This window comes from Macrobrachium nipponense, chromosome 9 (assembly GCF_015104395.2).
Source record: "Macrobrachium nipponense isolate FS-2020 chromosome 9, ASM1510439v2, whole genome shotgun sequence".
Taxonomy (NCBI): Eukaryota; Metazoa; Arthropoda; class Malacostraca; order Decapoda; family Palaemonidae; genus Macrobrachium; species Macrobrachium nipponense.
Window position 1 is genome coordinate 41,268,985 of NC_061110.1, and position 15,781 is coordinate 41,284,765.

Sequence of the window (15,781 nt, forward strand, 5' to 3'; positions counted from 1 at the left end):
GAGACGAGAGAGAGAGAGAGAGAGAGAGAGAGAGAGTCTTGGTCCATTTCTTAATAACGGGGGCGAAACAACTCCTATATTGACGGTGAAAGGACTCCTATTTTGACGGCGAACAGACTCCACCAAGTATGGGTGCAATTAGGACAGCGAATCGACTTCACCCGGGGTCGAAAGTGATTGACCGCGAAACCGACTGACGGCGAATCGACCATATACCGATAGTTGGCTCTCAGGTAAGAGAGAACAAGTGAAGGCCTCATTTAGCTCTCCTCCTGCCAAACCTACACAGAAGAGATACTTGTCGTATGTCACTGGAGAAGCTACTTCCTTGTGAGCCTCTGCATCCTCCAGGGGACTTCTCTGGTCTGAGAGACTCCCCAGAGATCAGCCTTTAATTCAGCGAAAAAAATTTTCTCCACTTCAAAACTAGACCATTTGATCAAACACATCTTTAAGATGCTGGAAATATTTAGTTTTCTAGACTGGGCAATAGGAGCTCTTGTTCATAAAATTAAGGACTGCCTTATCCATCCAGAGGACATTTCCTCAGATTTTCTAGGAGTCATTTCCTGCCTTGATAAAGGTATCAGAGATGGTTCTCCAGAGTTAGCCTCCCTTTTTGCAATGGGAGTATTAAAAAAAGGAGAGCTTTGGTGTTCTTACACTACTAAACGGGTCACCCATTTGCAGAAATCAGCCCTCCTGTTTTCTCCCCTGGACAAACAACACCTTTTCCTACAGGCAATAGTACTTAAAATTGTGTCAGACCTCAAGAAAAAATCTACATAGGACCTCCTCGCACATCAGCTAGACACCCTAGAGAGACTTCCCCCTTCAGCTTCAGCCCTTTTGTGGTAGAGGCAGACAGAGAAGTTACCCCAGACCACGAGTAAACATATGGTTCTCCTCTCGAATGCTCAAAAAGTCCTCCATACACTGGTGGGAGCAAAGCTTCTACATTTCTGGGAATGTTGCAAAGAGAAGGGAGCAGAACCCTGGATCATAGAGGTCCTGAAGGAGGGATATTCTATTTCTTTCATATGAAAGCCTCCTTTAACCAGCTAGCCTGTCACGTTGACTGCCTATTCATCAGGATCCAAGAGGTTTTCAGCATTCTCTAGAAGTAACCTCCCTTCTGGAGAAAGATGCCATTGAAGTCGTCAAGGACACCCACTCTCCAGGGTTTTACAATCATCTTTTCATAATGCCCAAAGCCTCTGTGGTAAATAGGCATTTGTCATAATGACCTGTATGAATGTTTAGCTGCATTGTGTTTGTCGTTAGTGAATAGTTGTTTTCTTTCTGGTATTTGTGTTGTATTTGTATACTTTTGACTTTCCTAGTGTACTCTACTCTGTTAACTACTGTAACTCTCTTTGTATGGATCTAAATATAGACTTGAAGATGCATTGAGGTTTTTTATTACAGCCTCAGGAGGTTGGAGCCCTGTTCTGGACAATGAGTGCCTTGAATTTGAACATACTGAAAACCAAATTCAAGATGGAGATGAGCCACTCCAACCTTTCAGCCATTCATCAAGGGCACTAGATGATTTTAATAGACTTGATTGACGCATACTTTCACATCCCAGTCCATCCAGACTCGTGCGGAGATTCTTAAGGTTCCTTTTCTGGAACAGGGCGTATCAGTTCGGCCTTTCAACGGCTCCCCAGGTATTCATGAGAGTTTTAGAGCTCATAGCAAAAAGGTTACATCTGAGAGGACTGAACATTTTGCTCTATCTAGATGATTGGTGTCTTTGATCCCAGTCCAAGGAGAGATGTACGGATGACATTCAAAATGCCCTCCTGTTAGCCCAGGATTTAGGGCCTCTGGTAAACTTTCAAAAGTCACAGTTGATTCCTTCTCAGGAAATAGTTTATTTGGGGATGAGGATAAACTCTGACTTCTCAGTCTTTTCCCTCCCCCAAAAGGATAGAATTGTGCCTACAGAAGGTGGAGAAATTCATCTCCCTGGTCCTGTTCAGCAAACAATAGGATGAGCCTTCTATGGACCCTTGCTTCGATGGAACAGTTTGTATCTTAAGGAAGGCTACACATGAGATAACTGCAATTTTATCAGAGAATAAATTGGGACAGAAAGAAATATCTTGACATTTTTGTTTTCCCAATCACTCGGGAAATCAAAGAGGACCTGCTATGATGGAGGCCAAGAGACAGGTTCTTCAAGGGAAGTCAATTCGTCTGCTGAACCCTGACCTAGTGTTTTACTCTGACACTTTAGAACTAGGTTGAGGAGCTCTCCTAGGAGACAAGGAAGTTTCTGGGAGGGTTTCTCCAGAACAGAAGAAGTGGCACATCAATATGAAAGTATTAAGGCCATCGACTGGGGGTTACAAGCCTTTGTAGTGTAAGTGTACAGCAAAACCATGACAGCACAATCAGACAATACAACAGTCCTGTCCTGTCCTATGCCAAAAGTAAGGGGGAGGGGGCCATATTTGCACAGCCTATGTGAAGCAACGAGAATACTTCTCATTTGGGTAGATCAAAATCAAACCAGGATCATAACCAGATTTATTCAAGGAAAGTTTAACAAGATAGCCGATGAGTTAAGCTGCCAAAAACAAGTTCTCCCTGCAGAATGGCCATTAGAACCGCTAGTTTGTCTCAAACCTTAGAAAATATGGGAAGACCAATCTTGGACCTGTTTACAACTGCCAAGAACCATCGAATAAAGAGCTTGATGGATATTTTAGGTCCTGAGGAACAAGAGAGGAATCTCTGCCCTGTAAGGGCGCTAAGATATTACTTAGAGCAGAGAGGATTCGTGGCACATCAAGCAACCTCTGGTGCTCAGTAAAGAATCCCTCTTGCCCCTCTCAAAAATGCTATAGCAATATTACTGAGAGATCTTATTTCAGAAGACCACTACCAAATTAAAGAGTATGCATTATCCTCAATTAAAGTGAAAGTACACGAAGTAAGGGAGGTGTCCACCTCTCTAGCTTTTAAGCACAATTTACAAACTGCATCTATTCTTCGAACAACATTTTGGAGAGGCAAATCAATATTTGCATCTCATTACTTATTGGAAATAGAAACTATATACGAAGATTGCGGTATGCTAGGTCCAATTTCAGTTGTTGGCATAGTCATGAGAGAGGGAGTGTAGGAATTACGCCTTCCTTTCCTTTCTCTTCAATTTGAAATAAGGGTGTCGGGTTGTAGGGGAGCCTAGAGATACGGTGTATGTGGAGTACCCCCTAGATTCGTTTTTAATGGTTGGGTAGTGGCGTTTGCTTTTAATTTTGTGTTAGGCAATTACAATTATTATTCTGGTTGTTTGTGTTTGGTACAGAGTGCAGGGCAGGGACAACTATTAATTCTTTGCAAGCAATCAGAGTACTCTTTTGCTGCAAAGGATCCCATGCAATTAGCCAGCAAATTAGTCTATACCACCTCATCACTACAGGTTGAGATGAGTGATAACCAGAGGTAGTAATTTACTGTTGCTCGCTCTCATCAGGTAAAGAACCAACAAGGATTACTACCAATTCTAGATTTTGTTTCTATTCTTTCTTTACAATTATTAATGTACTAGCAGTCGTACCCGTCCTATGCACAGGTTATCGTAGAAAAATGTGGGGATATGAAAAAGAGGGGTTATGACCCCCTTAAAAACGGCCCTCGAATTTTGGATTTTGACTAAAACCTTCCTAGAGTGAGGGTGGAGCATATGGTAAAAATTTGGTAGCGTTAGCTGTCAATTCCAAAAGTCGTAAAAAATGATGAGATATAAAAAAGGGGGTTATGACCCCCTTCGAATACTTTCTCGCGCTGAAGTATTCGTTGGTTTGGAGACAACATCAACCCGTGAGGTGAGAGGCGGCATAAACCTTTAAGCCTCTCGCGGTGGTGGGGTGGTTATAGCTTCCCTGACGTGCCTGGATTTTAATGTACCTGCGTTCGCGCCCAAGTACAGGTAAATCTATTATCGAGAAGAAATTCCCCTTCGGTTGAGCATATATGAAAATATATTAATTCAGAGGTAGAGCGAATTAGATATTAAAGGACATTGTAGCTCGATATATGTATATGAATCACGGTAATGTGATATGACTTATATATATATATATATATATATATATATATATATATATATATATATATATATATATATAATAGATATATATATAGATATATATGTATAGATACATATGTATATATATATATATATATATATATGTATATATACTTTATATGTATCTATACATATATATCTATTATATATATATATCTATATATATATATATATATATGTGGTGTGTGTGTTATAAATATATTATATTAAATATATATATATATCTATATCATATATATTATATCCTATATATATATATATATATCTGTATATCCCATATTTATAATTAGATATATATTATCTATATTTATATATTATATTATATATCATATATTATTATAATAATATATATATATGCGATATCCAATGTATTATACATACATATATATATATATATATATATATATATATATGTATATATATATATTATATATATATATAATATATATATATATACATAGAGTAGATAGGCCCATGTATCCTTCCTCCTGCAATTTGGGATGTAATTACTTGGTGCATATATAAAAATGACATTTTTATGACAGAATTAGGTTTTACATGATCAAAGCCATCCCTCCTCCCCCACATTAAGTTAAGTTCTGAGTGGAGCTTGTTCCTCTCTAACCCCAAAAGTTTGCTGGTTCATTTGCCTACCCAAAACAAGCTAGCGCTACCGTAAATTTCCAAAATTACTTTGTAAACATATATAAAACCAAATTTTTTTATGAAAAATGTCATTTTTGAAGCAGTTTGCATTTTATGTACCGGTTATTCTTTAGTATGAGCTGGAATGTCTGCTGAATCTTTGTAACAAGGTATTTGAATGTGGGGAAGGGAGGGAAGGGAACCTCCTACCTACCTCAATCTCGCCTTTGCACTCTTTCCTTTGGCTGCAAGGATGAAGGGGGCGATTGATGTGGGTACAACCTATATGAAGGCTGGTTTGTATACCTATGAAAAAAAAAAAAATTATTTGCCCCCATGGGATACAAGCATTGCCTTACATATAAGGAGACTTAACCCTTAGGAATTCCACTCAGAAATACCTGGGATTCCTGAGAAAAGAGATGAAACTGAGTAAGGGACAGAGAAACAGTGTTATGAGGTTAGTGGGCAGCTTTATTCTGGCCATTACCGCATGATGGATTCAGAAAAAAGCTCCTGTCATGTCCTTCCTGCCTCTTGGTAAAATAGTTTTTTGACTACTACAGAAAAGTATTGTTTTCTGAGCCTTTCCAGCATAAATGGGAAAGAAAAGAAAGCAACACATTTTCTGCTCTGTGTGCACTTAACCGTTATCTCATTTGATTCCTGCTTGTACTTTGGTCTGGACATGGCTTTCAAAGAGAAAAAGAAAGGTGAGGGGGGGAACTGTTAAGCTCCTCATTCACGTTTCCTACCAAGACATAGCAAGGATAAGTACTCTGATGAGACTGTGCTTGCAGTCTGGACTTAATAATCACGAACTTTGTTGAGCAATCACCATTGGGCCCCAGGAGAAGGTATCCATGACTTAGGGCCTTTCACACTATGTCGTACGTAAATGCGACACGATGTCGGACCTACATGCGACTAGCAGTCGACTATTATCTCTAATGTACCTTTTCACACTATGTCGGTCCGGCATCGCATTACAGCCGACAGGCCCCACTGGCCATGTCCGGTGCTGCACCCAGACGCGATTGCAGTTGGCCATTGCCTTCAATACGTGTCTTCACACTATGCGATTTTTTCCTGCATATACGTGCGACAGCAGTAGACTTCCACTGCTTCTGGTGATCGGGTGGATTGGGCATTGAAAACATTTGAGGGATATAAATAGTGTTATTCCCGTTATTGAATAACCACTGGTTCCATGCAACGAAAAAACACCATACAGTAATAATGATAACAATAGTGTTATTCGTAAATAAGAAAGAACTACAGGTATGGATGGCTTAAGTATAAACTACTGAGAAATGATTTACTAAATGATTTGCTTTTTTTTTTCATTTAGGTTACATATACGTTTTGATACTGAAATTATTAGAAGGTTATCAGCAGATTATTGATATAAAAGAGGACTAAAAGCTTTTGATTTCGATATATATGATTTTTTGAGAAGTGTTTATAGTTAACACTTACATTTTATTTACATTAATTAATGAAACAGAGAGAGATATGGATTTTTTATATCAAAGTAAAAGATTTTAGTTCTTTATATAGATATATCAGTTTATACTTTTGATAAATAGAGATGTTTCAGCTAACACTAGTTGTTTTCGTTTTTCCTTTTTAATTTCTATATGGAAAAGCAAATTTACAAGGAAAGGTCCATATTATTTCCTCTTACTTGATGGTAACTGCCAGTTGTTGTGCCTGCGAAATATCATCTCTGAATGTCGTATTTCTTTTAGCAACTGGTCATGCAGACGTAACAAGAGTTCCTCAAAGGTTGTTTAAGACATTCTGAAGTAATAGCAAAATTTATCATTATCTCTCTTCAGCTCCTCGAAAATTGTGGCAAATGCGCCATACAAGTGCCTTTGTGTAATCAAAGGGTGCACCCAGTGAATTCTAGGTTTTCTCTTCTTTTTTCTCAAATGTAATAAATAAAGACAATAATTTTCTCCTCCTGTCCATCTAGTCACCACTACAGGCTGAGAGCAGACTGCAAGCGCTTGTCAAAAATTGAATAACTTTGTACGGCAGTCGGACAAATGTACGATTTGCGCAATTTTGTGTCGCATTTAGATCCGGCACTGCAATCGTATCTTAGTCCGACAAGAATCGCATAGTGTGAAAGGGCTTAAGGGCAACATCCCTTACGTAGAATGAGGTAAAGACAGTATGGCTATGGCAAATACCCTCTTTACCTGACGTGAAACACGGTTCCTCTGGAAGGTGAGAGTGAGCAGTATAATTTTAGTATTTAAGCTAATGTCTGAACTGAAAAGCAAACTTGTGAGAAGAGCAGAAGTCTTTTGCGGGATGCTGGCTTTGCAGTAAACATCAATAGCCAGCTTACACCAGATGTGTTCTAAGAAATGTAAAGCAGACTTCATTGTTTTCTGTGAAAAAAGTCATTAAGTACTAAAATGGCAGGTATGATTTCTCTGTAAATAGTTTTCATGTGTCAAAATTGAACCTAACAAGTACCATACCTTTTGGAGGATTCTGTGATAACAGTCAAAACCTGTAACAGTCAAGATGTTGATACTGATGAATTATATGAAGAAGGGTATGGGATTGTGGCGGCTATTATCATGAAATGATAGCTCGCCATAGTGAGGAACATTATCACAAACGTTCAATAAATCTGAGGTCCTTTTCCCAAATCTGAAGAAGGTAAGCGCTTGTGTCTTCTCTATACCATGCAGCAGTGGTCTCATAGTGATTTTTTCGTTTTTTAAATAACATCATCAGCTAGGAGAAACAAAAGAAGCTACCTGTAAATGGACTCTAAACAGACATCCATATCTGTGACATTTCTCAGAAGAGTGCCCATCCATATAAAAAAAACCATGAAGTTGGCTAGTACAGGGGGAAAATACATAAAAAAAGATAGCCATTATAGACTCCCATGTAATTTTGTTAGCAGTTACTATGAGATTCAGTCTTTGTCCGGTGATTTTCCGGAATAACTTTTTTCCTGTGCATTTGACAAAGATGTTACTTAGCCATAGTATGCTTTACATCCCTACCTAATTTTCGGCAGCATTCTTTATTACTTAGATTAGCAAAACGTATATTCATAAGAGTAAAATAAAGCAGCCGAAGCCGGTGGCGGAAAACACTAAAGTATGGGATCAAAGTTATACGTGACGTGACGTAAACATATGACATATCGACTCCTCCCACAAGGTGACGACGACAAACAGCTGTCCCTGAAACTCTGAATTAATATTTGTACCTTGTCAAGGCTTCAAGAATGGCGGCTATGATAAGTCTTGTCCCCGTGGTTGCAGGACAGCTTTTGTGATTCGACTTGCACAATTGTTTAGAAGTGAGGATGCCCGTGGCAAACCCAGCGTAAGCTTGAACAGCTAAAAGAATAATAGGACGTTTTGGGGTATGGAGTACACTCGGACATCCAAGGCTACTGCTAATACTACTACTACCACTACTACAAAGTGTAAACAAGGAGTATTGGTTGTATTTCATTGTTGCCAGAGGTTGAGACTTTTTCACGAATAGCCAATTATCTATCGAGAAGGAAGCAAGTTAATGACGTTATAAGTTAGTCATTATACCTTTGAAAGACATTCCTCTGACCTTGCTGACAATGTCTACAAGTCGGTGTTACTCTTATAATTACCAGAATTATGCAACTTTCGTGATACAGAATACAGTAAAAAAATTAGGTATGGATGTAAGATACCGTGTTACAAAGTGTCAACTTGTAGGTACGTTGATAGAATTTCGTTCCGAGAAAACACCGGGACAATGGTTCCGAATCTCATAGTAGTATATTGTTGGATTGGATTATAGAATTTAGACCAAAGGAGAAAAGCTGGGACCTACGAGGTCATTCAGTGCTGAAAAGGAAATAAAGTAAGAAGGTTTGGAAGCTGTAACAGGAAGAAAATCTCGCGTTTGCATTGTGAAACAGTTGTTAGAGAGAGTGGAAAATCAGACGGAAGAAACTGTCGCGAATTTCGCGAGCTTTGCACTATAGCTGGTTCACTTAAGGTAGATTCTTAGATGAGCCCTATTCTCACGAGACGTTTGTCTGGCGGCCGCTGATTGGCTGGTACCGGGAGGTAGGCAGCTCCCAGCCAATCAGCGGCCGCCAATCTAACGTCTCGTGAGAATAGGGCTCATCCAAGAATCTACCTTAAGTGAACCAGTTATAGTTCATGCCCTAATGGTGTGGGACAATGACAAGACTAAGCTTAATAGACAATGCTGCTACTACTCAGTGGAGGGTTGAAGAGGCAAGGTCAACTGAATTTTAAAGTTTTATTAAAAAAAAAAAATTATTTTTCTAACACAATAACAATCCCCGCATACTCTCATCATAAACGGCATTTAAAGGCCAAATTGGAATGATATTACATGAAATAAAACTCAATCTTACACATCACGTGGCCGCCGTTGAATTCTGAATTACAAGACGTATATGCTTATTATGAACTTACAGATTACAGACCCACATTATTTACTCATTCAAGGATTGCTAAACATGATAATCCCAAAATCATACCAAATTGACACACTATCTTGTGGGTGGCCTACGATGAACTTATAACACACTCGCAATGGCAAACGACACTGTCTGATTGCAGAGGAGAGTTTGCAACCTACTTGAGTTCGAATGGCACCTTGGGAAGAATGCCGGCGTCCGCTTGGGGTAGCCTAGTTACAATTTGGTGACGCCAAACGAGCGCAAACTAGAGAATGTCAGTCGGGGGAAATTTTATCTTTAATACTCGGCATGAGGGTTGAAATAAATTCAAAGTTTTACTTTACATTACTTAAATTTGGCTACCCACAGCGGTTCATCTGTAAGGCGGTTATTTCGCCTAGCACGATCCCCTGTTTTCATAAATACTTAGGGCAATTTAATAATAAAAGATTATGAAAAGCTAAATTTTCTAATAAGAAATTAATATTCTTCTCCTCTGAACAGTTTTGTCTGGATTCGTAAGGGCATTTACATAAAAGGATTTACGTTATTACTTAACTATCTGCACTCGTCTTGGATTCTTCTTGCTAAACAACGTCAGGTTTGTCGCTAAAAGGGGTATCCGTCCCTTTTCGCAACAGAAACCTTCAGCAATGCCTTCAGTGTATAGTATATTGATCCAGTAGTAAAAATGAATATGACTTTCTTTCAGTGATTTACTTACTATATACTCTATGACTGCATATATCACGTATTTAACATATATTGAAAATTTTATGAAATGAAAAAAAAATTGCCCTCATTACATCGTGATATTTGACACAAACACTGCTAAGTATATTCTGTATGTTGTATACAACTTTTCTGCTTCAACTCATTATTCAACGTGTTTAATTTAGGTTAAAAATAATTGTCAAAGATATTGAAAATTTCATCTTTTTTGGGGAAATATATGAATGGCCAACTTCTGAAGCTGGGAATGGAGGTCAAACATAGATGCAAGGTTACAGGATAAGAAAATGGGTCGGGAAAGGGAAAGGACACCTGGGATTTTTTTAGAGAATAAAATGTCAATTTGATATGAAGAGTAGTCATGAGAGAGAGAGAGAGAATGAAAACCAGGATGAGAGAGCAAATAAAGTTAATGTTGGTGGTTGAAAGTTGGAAATGATTGATTTCCTTGGATGTTCAGGAGCTGACAGTGTGAGAGGTGTCACAGAAATATAGAACCCTGTAAGATAACAAGGTGAATGCAGAAGATTAAGACTAGAGGTATCTGTGGACAGAAAAAGGGAATGAATTTACAAATTTTGAGATAAATATCCCTTACTGAAGTGAAATGTGCATCTTGTATGTAAATGAAAAGGAAAAATGTTGTAATTATGACTAGTAATTTCCATACATTTTGTATGGAAATATATACTTTAATATATACTTTAAAGAATTGAAAGTATATATTAATGAGGGATTTCCATAATTACTCTTTGAAATATGAAGATTGTTTTTTGTGGAGGCCTTTCTGCCAAGGTCATTAACAATGACATCTTCATTTCTCAAGGTACAATGCATATTAGTTGCATTAGCTAGTGCAATGCCTTTTTTATTGAAGATTTTAGCTGTTTCAACAGCATTTAATTTATAGTCTTCTCTATTATTATCTTTTTTTCATCAGCATGTAGCTGGTGTACCAAGTTTCCTAAGGGCTTATAAAGATTTCAGTTGTCATATGTTTATTTCTTCTAACGTGTCTACATAGCATAGGTGCTCATCTATAAAAGTATAAAAGTGAGTTAAGATATGTGATGTACAGGTATTTGTAACAGGCAGGGCGTATACAACCAGTGGTCAGGTGGCATGAATTTTAATTGGTGATAGGTTGGCGACGAAATCTGCCCATGAGGCGTTGAGATCTCCTGGGTCCATCCGGTGTTGTTGGCTGGGTTAGGCATGGTCTTAGAGGGTGATAGGTATTATAAGCCGTCCAGGTGGCAGGTATTATAAGCCATGTAGGTGATATATCATCGGCTCTCTCTCTCTCTCTCTCTCTCTCTCTCTCTCTCTCTCTCTCTCTCTCTCTCGTGACGGTGTTTGGTATGGGTGGGTTTCTTGTATTTCTCCTTATCGTTCTGGTGTTTGGTTAATAATTTCCATATTCTTTATGAGTTCAGCTCTGGTCTTCTTTTGTGGTTTTCTCTACAATGATTAAAAATGGCTCTTTGAAGGTGGCAGGAAAGACGCTTAGTTGGTAGTGGTGGCATCCTTCCACCGGGCATGTGAATTCGTAGATGACACTCCTTCCCTTGAAAGATATTTCTTGTGGCGATGGGATGATATAAAGTGGCAGATGGCGGGTTTTCATGTTTTGATTATCATAAGGTTACTATCATGAACGAGACAATTAAGATACTTTATTCTAAGCCGTTGTGTTCATGGTCCTCTTTACATTTCTTGTAGCGTTCTTTATAACTTTCCATTTTCCTGTAATATTTTAAAACACGAATTTTCATCTTTTGCTCGCCTCTTTCAACTCGGACAACCCCAGCTGTTGACTCTCTATCATTCACTCGTATTTCTGACCTGCCTTTGCTTCTGAACCAGTTATTCATGAGTTTTAGGAATTTTTCATGATCGAATGCTTCCACACCAGCTTGATACATCATTTCAGTGAACTCTTCCTCATCAAGTTTATTTTCAGCTGAAGCTGATTGTGGATTGTTGGGAACATTTTCAGACATTCCTTGGTTTGGAGTTAGACTAGCTATGATGCGATCCTTTTCATGATTTTGGTTTTTTAAAGTCTGATTTTGGTTTTGTAAAGTCTGAATTTCGTTTTTTAAAGTCTTATTGCTTTGTCTTAGACTGGCAAATTCTTCGTTCTTTCTTATGCGGTTTTGTTTTGATTTTTCGGCTAATTTTTTCTTTTTCTCTGCCTCACTTTGCTTACTTTTCATCCGTTTGCGATTCTTTCTTTTTGTGCCAACTTCGCTCTCTTCACTTAGATCTCCATCGTATTTGCTCAATCCATCTGTCTCTGCGAAAGTAATTGTGTTCAGCTCTGAAATGCCTTCCTTGTGTATAACATCAGCCAAAATATCACTTGAATTGTTGTGGGCTTCCGTTGTTATTGTATCAGAGGGTGAGCAATTTTCTACGGGAATTTTGTCATTCTTTGTGCTTTCTCCACATTCTTTGTCTTCTTTCTCTGAAAAGATTATATAATATTAAATTAATATAAGATTACTCATTAAATAAAAAAATCGATATATTACTAACTTAAGAAAATGTAAGGCGTCAACATTTCAATTGTTATTCTCAGGGTGCGTCCAGATTGTAGTAAAAAATATAACCACGCAGTAGTAACTTATCACACTTGACATCACAGATATGTTGAAAAGTTAATGGTTTATTGGTAGTTCTAACCAGTGTTTCATACGATTCTCCAGTATTGGATAAAGTTTATTCTCCATTTATGATCGTTGACTTATTTTCAACTTGTGGTATGTAAGAGGTAAGTTGCTGCTATTTGTTTAGGACGTGTTTTACTATGGCGTCTCGCACCATTAGCGGAAACACAAATTATATAAATAATAAGTCCTGGTAAACATGCATGAGCTCTGAAAAAAATTAGCTAATTACAAAAACTTTTCATAATTAAAAACAAAAATTATTCTTCACTTACCTTTATTTTTACATTTTCTAGCATCTCATCTTCTAGCCAATTCATTTGGTCTTTTTCTTATTTCTCTATTCAATTAGCATAATCCAGGAATAATCACAAGGATTTCTTTGTCAGATTATGGTTTGGGATACATGTACTGGACTGTTAAAAACCTAATCTGGCAGTGGCAATCACCTGTGTGGCCAATTATTTCCAAGACGCAAACACCCACATGAGTAAGCAAGGTGCTAAGCAAGATATTAGTAAATTGATTTACCAGAAATCCTGTGATAAGATCACCAGGGGTAAGAAGGTCAACTTACATAGCCCTTGATATTCAATGATGGGCACATTTTTGGGTACCAAATCCAGCACGCCATTTTACTGCGAAAAGATTTAGATCCCGCTGGTAAGCAGACAAGGTGTAGTGATTAGAATAGAACGAAAATTAAGTTCAATGGGGATAGTATGTTACGTTATAATAAAAAAAATCACAAAAAAAAGAAACGCTTCTGAATCCTTGTGAATAGCAAGCCACATGACTGAGAAGAGGGCAAGGGAAAACAAAACTAATATTTCTTCTCATTTTGCTCCCTAGTTCCGTGTCGATGAATTTCATTTGATTATATTAAGCCAGTCACTACTTCAGATGGTGGAAAGAGGGATTGGAGCGATTGAACAGCAAAATTGAAGATAGGATGCATAACAGAGGTAAAGGCTAAAAAGAGGGTGCAGCTAGGTGCTCCATCTTTAGTAATACCAACAATGCACCTCGTGAGGTGCACTCACAACATTGCCTCTATGCAAGGTCTGGATCAAGGTGTTCTCATCACCTTATGTATTAGCAGACCATAATCAACCAATCATCTTTAGCCACGAATCAACAGGGCTTCCAGCTAAAACATAGCAAGTTCTGTGGAAATAAGCTGAAAGAGCAGTTGCTCCATGTTTAACACTTCTTGGGTTAAATATCTGTTTTTCTAGTGATTATGATGGTCAACTACATGACCACGAGGAAACTGCACTACTGGATAAAAAAGTTGGGTGACAACTCTCTTGGTAACAGGCTGCCCACAGCATTATTTCCAGCGATGTAAATTCTACTGTCTGTAGCAATTGGTGGACAAATATAGTACAGAGTTGAATGATCAACTTCTCTGTAGATGATTATGCTGAACTTCTACTCTTGATGTGAATGGAAAATGTCAAACTACCCTTTTTGGATTGCCTAATCAACAGAGATATTAATGGGTTTAAATATAGTATGAACTGTAAATTAACCAATGTTTCTGACTATGTACATTATTATTCTGGCTAAAGCATAGAGTAGAGATAAGTTTTCACCCCTGTTTTCAAGAACTCTGTCTCTTTATAGCCATAAGCATACTGATGATGAAATAGAAATAATTAGCAATACCACCAACAAATTTTTATGATAATGGAAATTTACAACCCAAAACCTGCCTTTATTACCTTTATAGTAATAATTTCGAAGATATATCCCATCTCCTTAAGGATTGTGGAGATATAGTAGAATCTAAGAACATAAAGAACTCTCCTGACAAACCTATAGGATATGTATAATAATACCCCCATGTTAATCCCGTTGAAATTATCATATTGGTCAAACTGGAAGATCATTAAAAAAGTGTCAAATGCAATTTTTGTACATATAGGTGAAAACAGTGATGCCATTAATTAGACGGGTATTTTACGCAATTTTGCATCTTTTCTTGGTATACAAACCATAGTCTCTCATATGTGGAGTATCCTTTCATGCATGCACTAGACCAGCCATGTACTGGCTAAACAAGAGTGGTACCCAGATGGTGATGTGGGAGAGGGAATAACTATTCTCACCCAACTAACGTTACCCATTGTTCTTTCAGCTCATATTCAGAAAAAAAAACTAAGATAACATGAAGATGGGTGGATTGGATAATGTGGGTTACCTACAGTATGAATGGCTTCAATTTGCGTACTTAAGAAAAACACAAATTACTCTTAAAAATTTGGCCTCTGTTCCTAAGGAGGTTCAATACTTATGAGTTTTATCTTGGCTACATACTAGACTGGGTTGAATAGTCTGCCTAGTTATGGAACTTTTTGATCCCCAAATATGTAAGTGAGAAGAAAATCCATTCTTGTTTGATTCTGATATTGCCTGAATTCAAGGGAAAGTATCAGCTATATTTCTATCCATGCATATGTTACTTTTAAATTGCCTTTTCCCCATAACATGTCTCACTTGAAAGCTAATTTCTCTATGGAACCCTCTTGGGTTTATCATCGGTTGACTCTGTCCACAAGGGTTTTTTCTCTCTCTTCAAATCTTAAAGCTTTAACGAAAGAAAGAAAAAAAGGCAGCACCTGCAGTGTGCACTTAGCTAGTAAAGTGGAATGACAATGTACCAGTCCCGAAAAATTGGGAATCCCTTCATGGAGTCAGGAAACCCATGGTCACCAGCCTTTGTTATGGATGACAGACTCTACCTTGCTCTCTTACCATCCCCCCTCCCATTATGGAAGGGTAGAATAGGGCTCACATTCTAAATCAGAAGAACAGGGGCTTGTAGTGTCAAGTATCTATACTCTTTCAGGTGCAGTTTTTAGCCTGGCACAAATGTTCGCAAGTATGGATCATTGGGGAAAGAACAGGTTGATGCACACACCACTTATGTCCTCAGGAGCTCCACATTCTAGCCAAAACACATGAATAAGCTGTGGGATAATTGGACTGTTCCCAGTAGTAACACTATGTACTTGTTGAGTTGGGACCACAGGTCTCAATGAAAAGGTGCTGAGAGATTTGTGGGCAACATCCCTTAACCCTTCCACTGCACGGGACTGATCTTGATCATCGAAAGATGTCATCCATCATATGGGACTGATCTCCTCGTGTCATCATTCT

At 38.0% G+C, this 15,781-nt stretch overlaps 1 protein-coding gene across 2 annotated transcripts in view; it reads right to left on the minus strand.

The window, feature by feature from the left end:
- Nucleotides 1-10,925: 10,925 nt before the first annotated feature.
- LOC135218332 (uncharacterized) overlaps nt 10,926-15,781 on the minus strand; it is a 30,659-nt gene continuing 25,803 nt past the window's right edge. For both annotated transcript variants that reach the window (XM_064254561.1, XM_064254562.1), the window contains one exon: nt 10,926-12,414. In XM_064254561.1, coding sequence (XP_064110631.1) covers nt 11,621-12,414 — 794 coding nt within the window. In that variant the 3' untranslated portion in view covers nt 10,926-11,620. The remainder of the gene's footprint in view (nt 12,415-15,781) is intronic.